The following is a 13,800-nucleotide window of genomic DNA, read 5'->3' on the forward strand; positions in this document are numbered from 1 at the left end:
AGAGAGAGAGAGATGGCGCTGCACGCGGAGCGGTGGGACTGGCATCGCACCGCTGCTTCGCCGCCATCGGGAATGGAGCGACGGAGCCGCGGGGAGAGGACACCATCGTCACTGCGGGGGCTGGCGGGGGAGGCCCGGGCATGCGGGCCACGCGGTGGGCCCGCCATTTCGGCGGCGGGTCGGGGCGCTGTTCCCGCCAAAGCGCCGCTCCCGCCATTTCGGCGGCGGGTCGGGGCGCTGTTCCCGCCAAAGCGCCGCTCCTGCCATTTCGCGGCGGGTCGGGGCGCTGTTCCCGCCAAAACGCCGCTCCCGCCATTTCGGCGGCGGGTCGGTGCGCTGTTCCCGCCAAAACGCCGCTCCTGCTGCCGAAATGCCGCTTCCGCCGACATCAACGCCTGCGGAGGGGGAGTTCCACATGTGCAGGTGGCGCCCCCGTCTTGTGGATGGGGGTTCGCAAGAGCAGGCCGTGTTCACCATGCAAGATTCTTTGGGGCGTCCCAGTGCTCCACCTTGCCGCCCTCCGCTATTCACAGCACCCGGCCTCAAGAAAAATAATAATATCTTCACCCATCTTACGTGCGCTGGGTTGCGATCGCGGGTGTTTTTTTTTACTCGCTGGTTTGCGGAGCGTGTTCGTCCGGTTGTGTGCGTGATAAATCGACGCGGCGTTCATGCGGGTGTCTGCTTGTAACAGTGTTGTTGTTAATTACGGCGTTGAGATCGGTATCTTCAGGGTGTAGTTAATGATTAATTCGTTGTTGGGTGTCCCTAGCTCCGTTGATATCCTGTAGGTTGCCGTGTTAATGACTCGTGCTGTTACATCGTTTTGTTGCGAAATCGCCATTGTTATTGTGTATACTGTATGGAGTTTCGCTCGTGATTGTCACGTGTAACTGTCAGAAACTTTGATCGTCATTGTTGCCAAGGTACAGACCATATGGAGCTTTGCTTGAAATTGTTAACAGTGTATGGACTGTTGGGTACTTGCTTGTAATTATTTACTATATACGGATTGTCTGGGGTATTGATTGTGTGTGTTGCCATTTGGGGACTGGATGGAGCATTGCTCCATATGATTGACTGTACGAACTTCGTATACTGCATATACTGTATTAATCAATTCGGCGATTCTTGGGGGTTGTCTAGTTTTTTTGCTCTCAAAATTCGAATGCCCTGAGTCCCATGGTTAATGTTGAAGGGGATTTTGAAATGACAGGTTCGGTTTGTTTCAAACTCACTGGTTGGTTCCTGTCCGTTGTTGCACGGATGATGTCTTTTGTGCGGGAATGCCCCTTGTGTTCTCCGTGAATCAGGGGTGCGTTTCCGTTAATTGCCGTCAAATTGCGTTGCTCTCTCCACTCGGTTGGTACAGCTGCATGCTGCAATGCGAGTCTCGGAGATGATGTGTACGGATACGGGATGTGAGGTGTATTGTTGTGACCATTAAATATTCGGGATCGTCACAAATTGTGCGTACCTGTTCGGCATTGGATCAGTTCTGTGGGGGATCATAATTCAAATTGTATGTGTTGTGATGGTGTTAAATTGCGATGGTGACATGCTGCCAGGGATTTGGAATTGTGGTGCTGGCTGTCACCTATCTTGGGGTGCAGATCCTGACCAGGATGGCCCAGTGAGTGTTGCGTGTCTAACACGAACATTGTGGTCCCGTCATGCTATGACTGACGGCTTGACCTGACAGCGCAGAGATTGAAATCACTCCGTGGCATGTCTAGCCTAGTGAGCTGTGCGCTCACATGGCTCGGAGAGTGTGGTCCCGTCATGCAATGGCTGACGGCTTGACCTGACAGCCCGGAGATTGAAACACTCCGTGGCATGTCTAGCCTAGTGAGCTGTGCGCTCACATGGCTCGGAGAGTGTGGTCCCGTCATGCTGTGTCTGATGGCTTGACCTGACAGCCCGGAGATCGAGACACTCTGTGGCTTGTCTAGCCTAGTGGGCTGTGCGCTCACATGGCTCGGAGAGTGTGGTCCCGTCATGCAATGGCTGACGGCTTGACCTGACAGTCTGGAGATTGAAACACTCCGTGGCATGTCTAGCCTAGTGGGCTGTGCGCTCACATGGCTCAGAGAGTGTGGTCCCGTCATGCTGTGTCTGACGGCTTGACCTGACAGCCCGGAGATCGAGACACTCTGTGGCTTGTCTAGCCTAGTGGGCTGTGCGCTCACATGGCTCAGGGAGTGTGGTCCCGTCATGCTATGGCTTACAGCTTGACCTGACGGCTCGGAGGTTGAGACCCTCCGAGGCGCGTTGAAACAGTGGGCTGGAGATTCGTAAGGTTCAGGTGGAGTTGTCCTGTTACGTTGGGACTGTATCCCTCAGTTGTTAGGGTGCATGTTGTGCAGTGAGTGAACGATGGGTCGTTTCAGCTCGGTCGGTACAGCTATATGCTTGGATGCGAGTCTTGGAGAGAGACTGGGTCGTCTCAGCTCGGTCGGTACAGCTATATGCTGCGATGCGAGTCTTGGAGAGAGACTGGGTCTCAGCTCGGTCGGTACAGCTATATGCTGCGATGCGAGTCTTGGAGAGAGACTGGGTTAAAATCCCCCCGATATGGCCGACGCGTGCTACTGGTTGTGACACCGCGTCGGAAAGGCGGTGGGGTGGTAACATGGAAATTCCCCCCCCGATATGGCCGACGCGTGCTACTGGTTGTGACGCCGCGTTGGAAAGGCGGTGGGGTGGTAACATGGAAATTCCCCCCCCCCCCCCGATATGGCCGACGCGTGCTACTGGTTGTGACGCCACGTCGGAAAGGCGGGGGGGTGCTAACGGGTGACTGTCATGTCCGAAGAGCGGAGGCGAGTGTTCGTTGAGTGATGCCTCAGGAGGGTTTGGTTCTCGTCACAGGAGGCAGTATCTACCTGGCACCTTGGAGTCGCCGGTTATGCCGACCGGCTATGGACTGGGGGGGGGAGTGGAGCATGCGTCAGCTACTCCTGCTCCTCCTGTTCTTGACTCCTGGGGGGAGAGGCCATGCCCTTTGGGCCGTTTCTGGTTCCCCAGGCCCGGCCACATGGACTCGTTGAAGACTGGCTGCTCTACATGCCTCTCAGACTCCTTGCTCATTGCCTACGCCGTCGTTTCAATGGCCACACTCACATGTCGGTGCATGTGTGATTCTCACGGGGGGGGGGGGGGGGGGGCTGTGCTGGAGCGTAAGTCGGTTAGCCAGTTTTCATGTATATTTGTTGTTAATTCCCCGTTTTCTATGCGGTTCCCTTCCTTTTACCCTCGTCGATTCTGTATATATTACGTGATTGTATTTCTTATCGGTCGCCGGTCATTTATTGATGTTGCTGGTTCGGAGGCAAACCTTTTCGATGTTTCACAGTTGTGTTACAGCCGGGGACGGCTGTGTGTTTATACAGGGGGGGGTGATGTAGTGACATAGAACGGTCACTACTGTGTCGGCCCGTACGAGGCTGGGGGCCCCAAGGGGGTGCCTGGGGGGTCACGTGCTGGAGGGATCCGGACCTTCCCAGAGGTGGGGGAAGTGAGGCGTGTCCTGGGAAGGGAGGCGTGGCCTGGAGAGAGCCAGCCACGCCTGGGCGGAGCCGGCCACGCCAAAGCAAATATAAGCGTGGTGTGAACGCAGAGCAAGGCTGTTGTACTGTACTCCAAAGTGAAGACATCATCGGTCGTCAAGTCCCGAGTCGTCGTCCTGGGCCAGGCAGGCCGTTGCCTGCCTGGTCCAGTCTGTGTTGTGTTCCAGAGTGTTAGTGAGTTGAGGAAGGTGGTCACCACCTCATGTACAGTGTTATATTACTTACCATTTAATAAATAGTGTTGCCTCCAAGCTGCGTGTGTGTGCACCTAATTCGAACCCACTACAGAAGCATTACATGGTGGTGAAATGTTTTCAATACCAAATTAAGACTTACAATGTGTAAGATACAAAATGGGCTTATAATAAGTGATATATAGTAGCATACACACATTTCTGTCTATATTAATATAGTCTGCACAGTTGACCACATTGGTACTTACAAGTTCTTTCCATGACCACATCTGACTCGTATGAAACGGTCGCATTGGAAGCCTCCACAAACAAGGAGTAGTTTCTTCCAGGAACCAGGCCAGTAAATGTTGTCGTGGTTGAGTTAATCGGGAATGTTGTAACCAAGTTTCTACTCGCAGTCTCTCGCAAGTAGGCCCAGAAGGAGAACGAGTCTGGAAGATCATTCGTCCCTGAGACTGTCATGGTCGTGGTAGTCTTGTTAATGATGGTTAAAACTGCAACAGGCATGGGTGACATTTTATCAAGATAGTATTTCACTTATTTAGCGATTTTTTTTCCAGATCATTAATAGACAGACGAATTAAAAACATTACTAAATTTGTGAACGTCGTGACCACCTTTTAACACACTTTCATAATTTAATAATTTTGAAATGAATGTGTCATTAAATTGTTTCATTTGTGAATTTTAAATTACCATTTCCTATTATTTAATTGTTGAATTGATTTACTATTGACCTATAAACTTCTAAATGTGATAATATTGTATTGACTGATTTTTTTATGTTTAGATTGTATTTTTTAACAATGAACGTTTCACAAAATAATGGAAATGTCATCTGGACATGCATAAGATGCTGAGATTCCAGTTAAGTGTTGCTGTTAGACACATTTTTGAGTGTAAGTTATAATTTTATTCTGTCCTGCACATATTTTTTACCTATTGAAGTTAGTTTTATATCTTCAAATAATACTTAAATAAAATTTACATTCATTACTTTACCAGGTAAGACCCACTGAGCTATGTACTGTAGATCTTTTTCAGAAGCGCAATGAAGTCGATTATCAAATGGAATTATTTTGTTGAATCCAATGTAAAACCTTCAAAAATCAGTTTTAGGATAAACTTTCGAAGTAATGCATGAAACACATGTGAAATTTATCTTAAGTGGATAAAGAATACATTTATTGATAGCAATCAACGTAATTTTATTGGGTATGCAATAACAAGACAACAGAGCACACACACATATTGACCAACACACATTCATTTAAGTAACCTTGCAAGCAGATGACCGAGGCATCTTCATAGTGGCTGCAGTCGTTATTCCCCCAGGGAAGATGCCTACAGTCGGAAAGCTGAGTCTCGTAACCAGAGCATTGAACATCGTCGAGCCAGATACGGCCACTGCCCAATCCAAAGTATGCATATGACACGGCAAATGCAGTGAGCCCACAACCCAGCTGACGACACACGACCTTGGCATTCTGTGGGCTCCAGAAGTCGTCACACACCGTGCCCCACTCGCCATTGTAGAACACCTCCACCCGGCCCTGACATGCGATGGCATTCCCAGCCAGCCGAATTGGCATATCTAATAATAAAAAACACACGCAAATTGATGATGACGTGTAACGATTCGCCTACCATGCGACATTATAAATAATTACAATTCAGGGTCATTATTCTGTACAATGATGTATGGGGTATTTTTTATATTGTGTATGGTAAATGTACTGAATAAACTTCTATTGATTTCAGAGATCACGTGGAATGATTACACACCATGTATACTAATATCAAATAATCGTTTCTCAAACTCACTATGCAATGCATGCAGTGCAATGCAATAATCGATACATCATCATGTGCCTATTGTTATGTCAGAATAAGTGGCTGAATACTCGAGGTAAATGCACTGCATCTTGCTCACTAGGCGATATCCAGAGATAGCTTTACACGATGATCTATTGCCAGTCATGATGAGGTGTGTATGCATTGACATATGTTTACCCATATGACTGAGAAGAGTTGCTTCATTAATTTAATGTGTAGATGGTGGGCTTTCAGATGCGTTTCTGCAGACGTCTGGAACACTCTTCCAATATTAGGAAGCCACTGGTACTTATGCACTTTTACATTTAGTTTGAAACCCTATTTCTTTGGAACTGTTATGTATGTTAGTTCGTTGTCCTTCCCTCGCGAATCTGAATAGCAAAATTTGCTAATATGGTGCGAAAGAAGTTCAACATACATACAAACGGAAGATTGGAATTTTTTCGAATGGATAATTTATATGCAGAGCAACAACTACAATTTCACATTCAGGAGGTCAAGCCAGATAACTGTGTCAGGAGCAGCGGATTGTATCGCCGTGATGTCTTTGTATTTCTCAATCGGACATTGCATCGTTATATGTTGTACTGTGTCTGTTCTGGATGACCACAGTCGCACACTGGACAGTTTTACATTTTCCATTTGTGGATGAGGTATTGTCATGGCTTGTGCGGATGCAGCTTAGGGTGGACTATGAGCTTCGTAGAAGATCAAACCAAGACATCATCTGCAATGGGGTTTTCACAAGGTGTTCGTGAGTTCAAAATAACTACATTCAACGCTCCAGGATTTATCGGGATTGAACTTGCATTGCTTAAGGTATAGCATATTGATCCAAAAGGGCTTGTGTGACTTTAAGGGATGAAAAGGAACGTTAGTGAGGTCCTGATGAATGGCAAGGCGACTTTGTATCTTCTATTCGCAGGACTTCCCGGGTGGTTGCAGCTTAGCGGCGGGTGGGTGGGGAAGAGATAGGTGGCATCACGGACAGCCAGGGTGTTTTGGTCAACTTGATACAATGCATGATCGTGTTCAATTGGACATCAAAAAGTCTAGTGTGTCAACTTCTTGTCCATACTAATGCATAGTACTCGTGTAATAAAAGGACTCAGACACTTCTTGCTGACTCCGTGTCCTTTATTTGGGGTTCGCGTTCTCCTTCCCACACGGCACTCCTCCTGAGACTCTCTCCCTGGCAGCCCCACATCTGCCTTCGCTCCCGTAGCCTTCCACGCTCCTGCAGCTCCGCTGCAGGCTCTTGGTACAGCCCTCTGGCTGCTCCCCCAGCAGCTCCATCTCTGCTCCCTGTTCCTCCGTGCGTGGCGATCTCGCCACCTCCCAATGTCAGCCCTTCGTGGCCTCTATGGCTATCTCGCCATTTCCTACCTCAATCCTCCACTCTCTCTTCCACCCCGCTGGCTGGCGCCGTCATGAGCCCCTCAGCCACCAGGCTGAGGCACGGCGACCACCCAACGTGTTCACCACCCTTCACTCCCCCGACTGACCCAGATAGCTTCCTGTCTCCCCGCTATAACTTCTCCCCCACGTCACCCTGACTCCTCCCTCTCGGATCGTCATATCCGCCCCGCCCATTTACGCCCGCATTACACTACCCTCCCCCGTAGAGAAAATCCCAGCCGTCCTCGGCTGAAACAGAACAAAATAATGCGGGCGAAGGCATCACAATCAGGAGTCCCCCAGACACAACGGAGATTATAACAACAACAACACAAGCAACGAAAGGGGAGGTATCAGGAACTGGAACAGAACACCGGCCTGTCCTCCGCGCAACATCAACAAGAATAAAAATGGCACAATGAACAAAACGGCAACTGACACGCAAGAACGGCCAACGCGCACAATCCAGAAATGTGATGTTTTAGTGCGTGTCCATGTTGCAGTTCCATCCGCTCGGCTCAAGTCCAACGTCAAAGAGCAAGTGGTAGAGCAGAATGACGAACGGCGCTCAATTGCTCCTTCAAGTCCTCATCCAGCTAGCACACCAGGTAACACCCAGTGCGACGGGAGCTGAAGAATCTGTGACGAGAAGGAGAATCCAATCCCCTGAGGCACAGCACAACAACGCACATCCGCATGTCGTACACGACAGCCACCCGGCCTCAGGGTAGTGGAGATGATGTAAATCCAGCCCGCTTAAAAAAAACTCCCCATAAATACCCAAAATAACGCAATGGATGCCCCATTATTTACATTTTAACAACAATATTATTTACACGTCAACAACAACAACAAAATTTTCTGCTCTTACCCACCAGCAGTCCTCCCTTGAGGACCAGCACAGACATCGCACGTACACAGCATGTACCCATGGTCACTCTCAGCAACCCAACAAAACGCCTAATCGCACACCCTCGCGTGGAGAGAGCCACGCTCCCCAGCGGTAATGTTTAACTCGCCCTAACCCCCACCGTGGTCGTCAACCCACAGCAACATCCACTGACCATACTCTCAGCTAGTGCAATTTCGGGGATGAGCAGCAACTCGGCCACGCTCCTCCCTTACTATCCCATCAGAGATGGACACACACCAGCCTCGTATAGTCCGATGCTTTATAGCCCAGGGAAGGTTCATCCCCCAGCAATGCCAGACCCCCTGTACTCCCCCCACGGGGCAATGTTCTCTTATAGAGACAATAACACCCTAACCCAGATCCCGTGAGCCCCCGGCACACCAGGTTCAGTCTGCCACCGCACAACTGAACCATGACTCCCCGAGCCATATGAGCACATGGCCCATTAGTTTAAGACATACCACGGAGGTTTCGCCTCCGGGCTGTCAGGTCAGCCATCAGCCATAGCCCGATGTGACCACAACTCGTGCATCACCCAATCAACAATGGCAGGCATAACAGATGGAATATTTGCCCCACCCCGGTTTTTCCCGCGCGCTCAAAATGGCGTCCCCCTTCGCCCAGCGCGTTCGCGCAATCTCTCGCGCGCACTCAAAATGGCGGCCCTTTCCGCAAAGCGCATCGTCGCCATACCCCGCGTGCGCGCAAAATGGCGGCCCAACGTGCGAACACGTGGCCAGTTTTCTCCATTGGTGCACCCCAGCTTCCCTTAGCTGGGGGTCACAAGACGCATCCCCCGTCACGTTATAACAACCCCACCAACGATAGACGCACAGCCCCAGCTTGCTGCGCACAGCTGTCATATCGTGGAATTTTTAACCAATATTTTACCAACCACATTGGTTACACAACCCAACTCGCAAAGCAACTCGTGGCTGCATGCGATCAACCGAATACGCGACGCCACTTGGCGCCAATTTACGATCCCATTAGCATTAACATCTAAACCACCCACAACGGCGTCATCGCGCACCCTCATTCTCAAAAAGCTCAATTACCCCTATAATATACACGCAATCTCGTGTGCACAACACCCATACAACCAAATTTTTGGGTCCCCCTCTATAATATACACGCAATCTCGTGTGCACAACACCCATACAACCAAATTTTATGGTCCCCCTCTATAATATACACGCAATCTCGTGTGCACAACAACCATACAACCAAATTTTTGGGTCCCCCTCGAATTTGTTACCAATTTCCAACAGGTACGCACAATATAATAACAATCCCAATTCCAATAATCAACCACTGCATCGCACCCCATAACCATACAGAACAGTATAACAGCACATACAATCAGCATATTGCGATCACACGCGTACATTTAAACACAATAGCAAGCAGATCTGCAGGCAACCAACACACCATTAATCCTGTCGTAACTTTGCAGCAACAACACAATTATTCTCTCTCTTGCAACAATCGCATCGCACACAGCACCTCGCAGCACAATACACCAAAAAAAAATATTTTTTTTTTCCAATTAAGCCCATCGCACAAGGTAACCCACAATATACAGCGCAAGATACCCGACGCTCCCAAGTTAATAATTAACTTCACCATCAAGATAACAACTCCACGCAGCAGCCCACACACACAATTTGACACTCAGCAACTACAGCAGACTCTCCGTCCATTCTCAACACACGCACACACTTATATTGACACCAAGCAACAAGCAGATAGCGCGTTCATCGTTATTACACACACATACACACAGTCCGAACCGCGCTCCGCACAATCGAGTCATAAGAGAAACCCAAAATAGCCCCCCGGCCCTCGAAAGATGAGTGAGGTGTGTGTTAAGGCCGGGTGCGTATCGTTATGACTCGCCCGGGGCTGCAGCAAGAAGAGGACGGCAGGGTGGCAACTTGAGACGCCTCGCAGAACTCGTTCGGCGACTTGACGGCTCCGTTGTCACGCACCCGAGCCAGGACGGGAAGCTCCCGCCCCAGCAGCTGCAGCATCGGCGTCTTCTCCTCGCAGCACCCCCTCGAAAAACAGCAGCTCACAGCAGGCTCTCACCCCGCGGCACCTCCAGATGGCAGCGCAAGGCTGCCTCTCCGCCGCGATATTGAAGATGGCGGCGTCCTCCCGCCGCGGTGAAGACAAGATGGCGGCTTCCCGCCGTTTCTCCCCTGCCACGCCCAAGATGGCGTCTTCGTGCCACGTGGCAATGGCGCTGGCAGCGCAGGAAAGGCAGAGGCCTGCGGATCACCACCGGGCCTCCCCGACGTCGTCCTCGGCGTGGTGAACTCACACAGTCGCGCCAGCACGATTTTCAAGGTCCCCATCTGCATCACCATCTGTCTCCATCGTAAGTTGGCATCCTTCGGCACAGACAGGTCCACCGACGCGGCGACACCTTGCTCACCCGGACCCGTACTCGTTCCAGAACGGATCTCCTCTTCCATTGCAGGCAGGTCCACTGTCTGAGGAAGGTCGTCGTCGTCGGATGATGTAGCAGGAATATTTTTTTTTCTTCTTTCTCTCAGTTGTTTTAAGATGCCGTTTCACTTCTGACTCCAGTGTAATAAAAGGACTCAGACACTTCTTGCTGACTCCGTGTCCTTTATTTGGGGTTCGCGTTCTCCTTCCCACACGGCACTCCTCCTGAGACTCTCTCCCTGGCAGCCCCACATCTGCCTTCGCTCCCGTAGCCTTCCACGCTCCTGCAGCTCCGCTGCAGGCTCTTGGTACAGCCCTCTGGCTGCTCCCCCAGCAGCTCCATCTCTGCTCCCTGTTCCTCCGTGCGTGGCGATCTCGCCACCTCCCAATGTCAGCCCTTCGTGGCCTCTATGGCTATCTCGCCATTTCCTACCTCAATCCTCCACTCTCTCTTCCACCCCGCTGGCTGGCGCCGTCATGAGCCCCTCAGCCACCAGGCTGAGGCACGGCGACCACCCAACGTGTTCACCACCCTTCACTCCCCCGACTGACCCAGATAGCTTCCTGTCTCCCCGCTATAACTTCTCCCCCACGTCACCCTGACTCCTCCCTCTCGGATCGTCATATCCGCCCCGCCCATTTACGCCCGCATTACACTCGGATACAGAGTACACAAGGACCACCATTGATGTCTGTAGCACTGGTGCTGATACTCCCCAGCTTGTGCTTGTAAGTTTAAAGACCAGGTTGAGCCTTGTTTTGAACTTGGTGGCTATGTTTGTCAGGTGGTCATAGAATATTAGCGTAGGGTCCAGCTTCATTGAGATAGGTCAGAGTGGTGTTATGTCGCATATTGTTGCTGCAAAAGGTTACTTTCATAGTTTGCGCTGGTCTTGGATTTCTTCTGGAATATGACCTCAATGTGGATCGCATGGGCTAAAATAGGATCACAGCAGATGCATCCAAGCTGGAATTCCGCTTGTTCTGCAGGGATCAGACCCGACAAGGGAGGTGATTCTCTAGAGCATGATGTGTTCCAGCAGTTTATAGGTGGTGCACCTAAGTGATGTTGGCCAATAACTTCCCAGGTTATAAGTTGGCTTGCCAAGTTTGGGTATTGCAATGAAAATTGCCTCCCACCATGCTTTTGGGATTCATCAGAGTTTCATTGTTTTGGTGTACAGTTTATGCCAGGTCACATAAGACCTAAGTGAGGCGATAGCGTTGGGCTGGATTTTGTTGGATTAGCAGAACCTAGGTGTCATCGTAGCGCCCAGACATTGCGGCTGGAGTGAGTGAAGTGCAGGCTTTCAATGCACTCAATCCACCGCTGGCGTCTGGCCGAGTCTAAAGACTCTAGCAAGGCCTATCCAACCTCTGGCTGCCCACCTGGGTGTACTGTTGGAGCAGGTCCTGGGTTTCTTTTGTCCAGCAGGGAGTAGATTCTTTCCGGAAGCCTCGCGAATGCCTTTTCTTGGCGGCTGCAGTAAGGAGGCTAATAAAATGGTGATAGCATTCTGGTGTTGTGGGCATTCGACTCTCCACTCTCTATACAGCCTCCTAATATTGACCCCAGTCAGCTTTGACCAGGTTCCACCTTGGTAATCGTTTTGACACAATCATGAAGATTTAGATGCCAATCTTGGCAATTATGGACCTATAGTGACTTTTGGGGAAGCTTGGAAGTATTTTGCATGAACAGGGAAGTATGCTCCCACTTTGATTCTTGGAAACGATGGTGCTATGCAGTGTAATACTAAATCATATAAAGCTTTGTCATCAACATCAGCCATGATCAGTCTACTTTTGGATGAAGGCTTCCTCAGGAAATCAGCATCCCTGATGATTCTGTAATGTAACAGTCCATCTAGCGCCTGCAACGAACTGATATCATTGCTCCATCTCCTGGGTGCATACACTCTTAGGCACATTCCCTCCTATTGATGCCACTCGACCACTGGCCGTCATCCCTTCTAATGACATGTCCTATCTCTTGGTGTAATACCAGAATGCACTCATTCGAGTCATTGAGCACTTTTAATCTTTTGTGCATTCATTATTTTATCATAATCTAGATCTGCCTTCAAAAGTTCCCTTATGTATAATTCGGGTTGTATTTCTCCAAAATATATTTAAAATTGTTTACCAATTGCCACATGATGGTATTTTATTTAACTATTATTAGTTATACTGTATATAGGAGGTTTGCGGACATAAAAACAGTCGGATTTGGTAAATAAATGTGTGTTTAGCAATAAGGGGTCGAAATGTATTAGATATTTTTCAATAGAGCATGCTATTCTTTGTAGATTCATGCAATGTATTATAATTTGATCACTATTTATCTTCGAATTTGTATTCAATTATTCTTAACGTAGATCAAAAACAACAATACATTTAGAAAAATTACATTGTGGTTGTTTACAAAGCCATTGTAATAAAACATCTGGATTCTATTTATGGTGATTGGTCTTGCTTATGAAAATGTGTTTCGTTTGTGGTGCTCACCGAAATAATGGTCTGAATATTAACAATGCATATACTTACAGGTTATGCCCGTGACAATGGTTGACGATTGGGAGTTGATACCACTGTGCGTGGTTACAGACGCGTCATAACTTCTACCAGGGACCAGATCAGTAAATGCTTGTGTTGTACCGGAGTACAAAATGAAGCTCATCACTGCTGTTGGGTTGTCGGTTTCACTTAAGTATACCACGTAGTAGTCCACATCTGAAATAGGAGCCACCCATGAGACCGTAATGGCTGTAAGGCTGTTGACGATGACGGTGACAGTGACTTGTGGAGGAACTGCAATGTCAAATAAACATGATTGGGACAGACTGATTGCAAGGTATAAATACGTCATTAACTTAAACCACTGAAGTGGCATATAACCCATTAGATAAAACGATCACCATATATTTTGTATATACAGTATGCCCTCTTGTTTGTCCAACTGTGTTGATGAGAAAAGTATGTCATTTAAAACGGATATTTAAAAGTGTCAATTGAAGCAAACAGAACTTGCCATAGAGTACTATGAAATGAAAGGCTGGCTTAGCTTGTAGTGTCCTTTAAATGTCAATATTTGCAGGGACATTTGTTGACACTTAATTACCATGGTCAGTGTTAAACGGTGAATGGGGGAGGTGTGTGGCGCAGGATTGATTCAGACTTAACTCACAAATGGTGTTAGCAATTATCTTGATTTACATGAGTACATACTATGCATTATGTACGATATACAAGATGTAAGTATTTTTATACAAAATTTTGTTCACCATGGGTTCCAACCACAAAGTATCGTGGTATATGAAAGTATATAGTTTGTATCTGACCTTGTTAAAAGTTGCTGTTTCTAATTATTGGGTTGTCTAGAAGTCTATGTCAAACCAAGGGCCGCCCGTGAGACTATCATGAATGTGTGTCTTTT

At 48.7% G+C, this 13,800-nt stretch overlaps 1 protein-coding gene across 1 annotated transcript in view; it reads right to left on the reverse strand.

Annotated features, from left to right (window-relative positions):
- Positions 1–7,438: 7,438 nt before the first annotated feature.
- LOC133359846 (deleted in malignant brain tumors 1 protein-like) overlaps positions 7,439–13,800 on the reverse strand; it is a 72,787-nt gene continuing 66,425 nt past the window's right edge. Inside the window, exons 7-8 of the mRNA XM_061578400.1 lie at positions 12,912–13,175; positions 7,439–7,636 (exon numbers count right to left, since the gene is read on the reverse strand). Coding sequence (XP_061434384.1) covers positions 7,578–7,636; positions 12,912–13,175 — 323 coding nt within the window. The 3' untranslated portion in view covers positions 7,439–7,577. The remainder of the gene's footprint in view (positions 7,637–12,911; positions 13,176–13,800) is intronic.

Source organism: Lethenteron reissneri, chromosome 66, assembly GCF_015708825.2.
Source record: "Lethenteron reissneri isolate LAM-NWPU_2019-01 chromosome 66, ASM1570882v1, whole genome shotgun sequence".
NCBI classification, from domain to species: Eukaryota; Metazoa; Chordata; class Hyperoartia; order Petromyzontiformes; family Petromyzontidae; genus Lethenteron; species Lethenteron reissneri.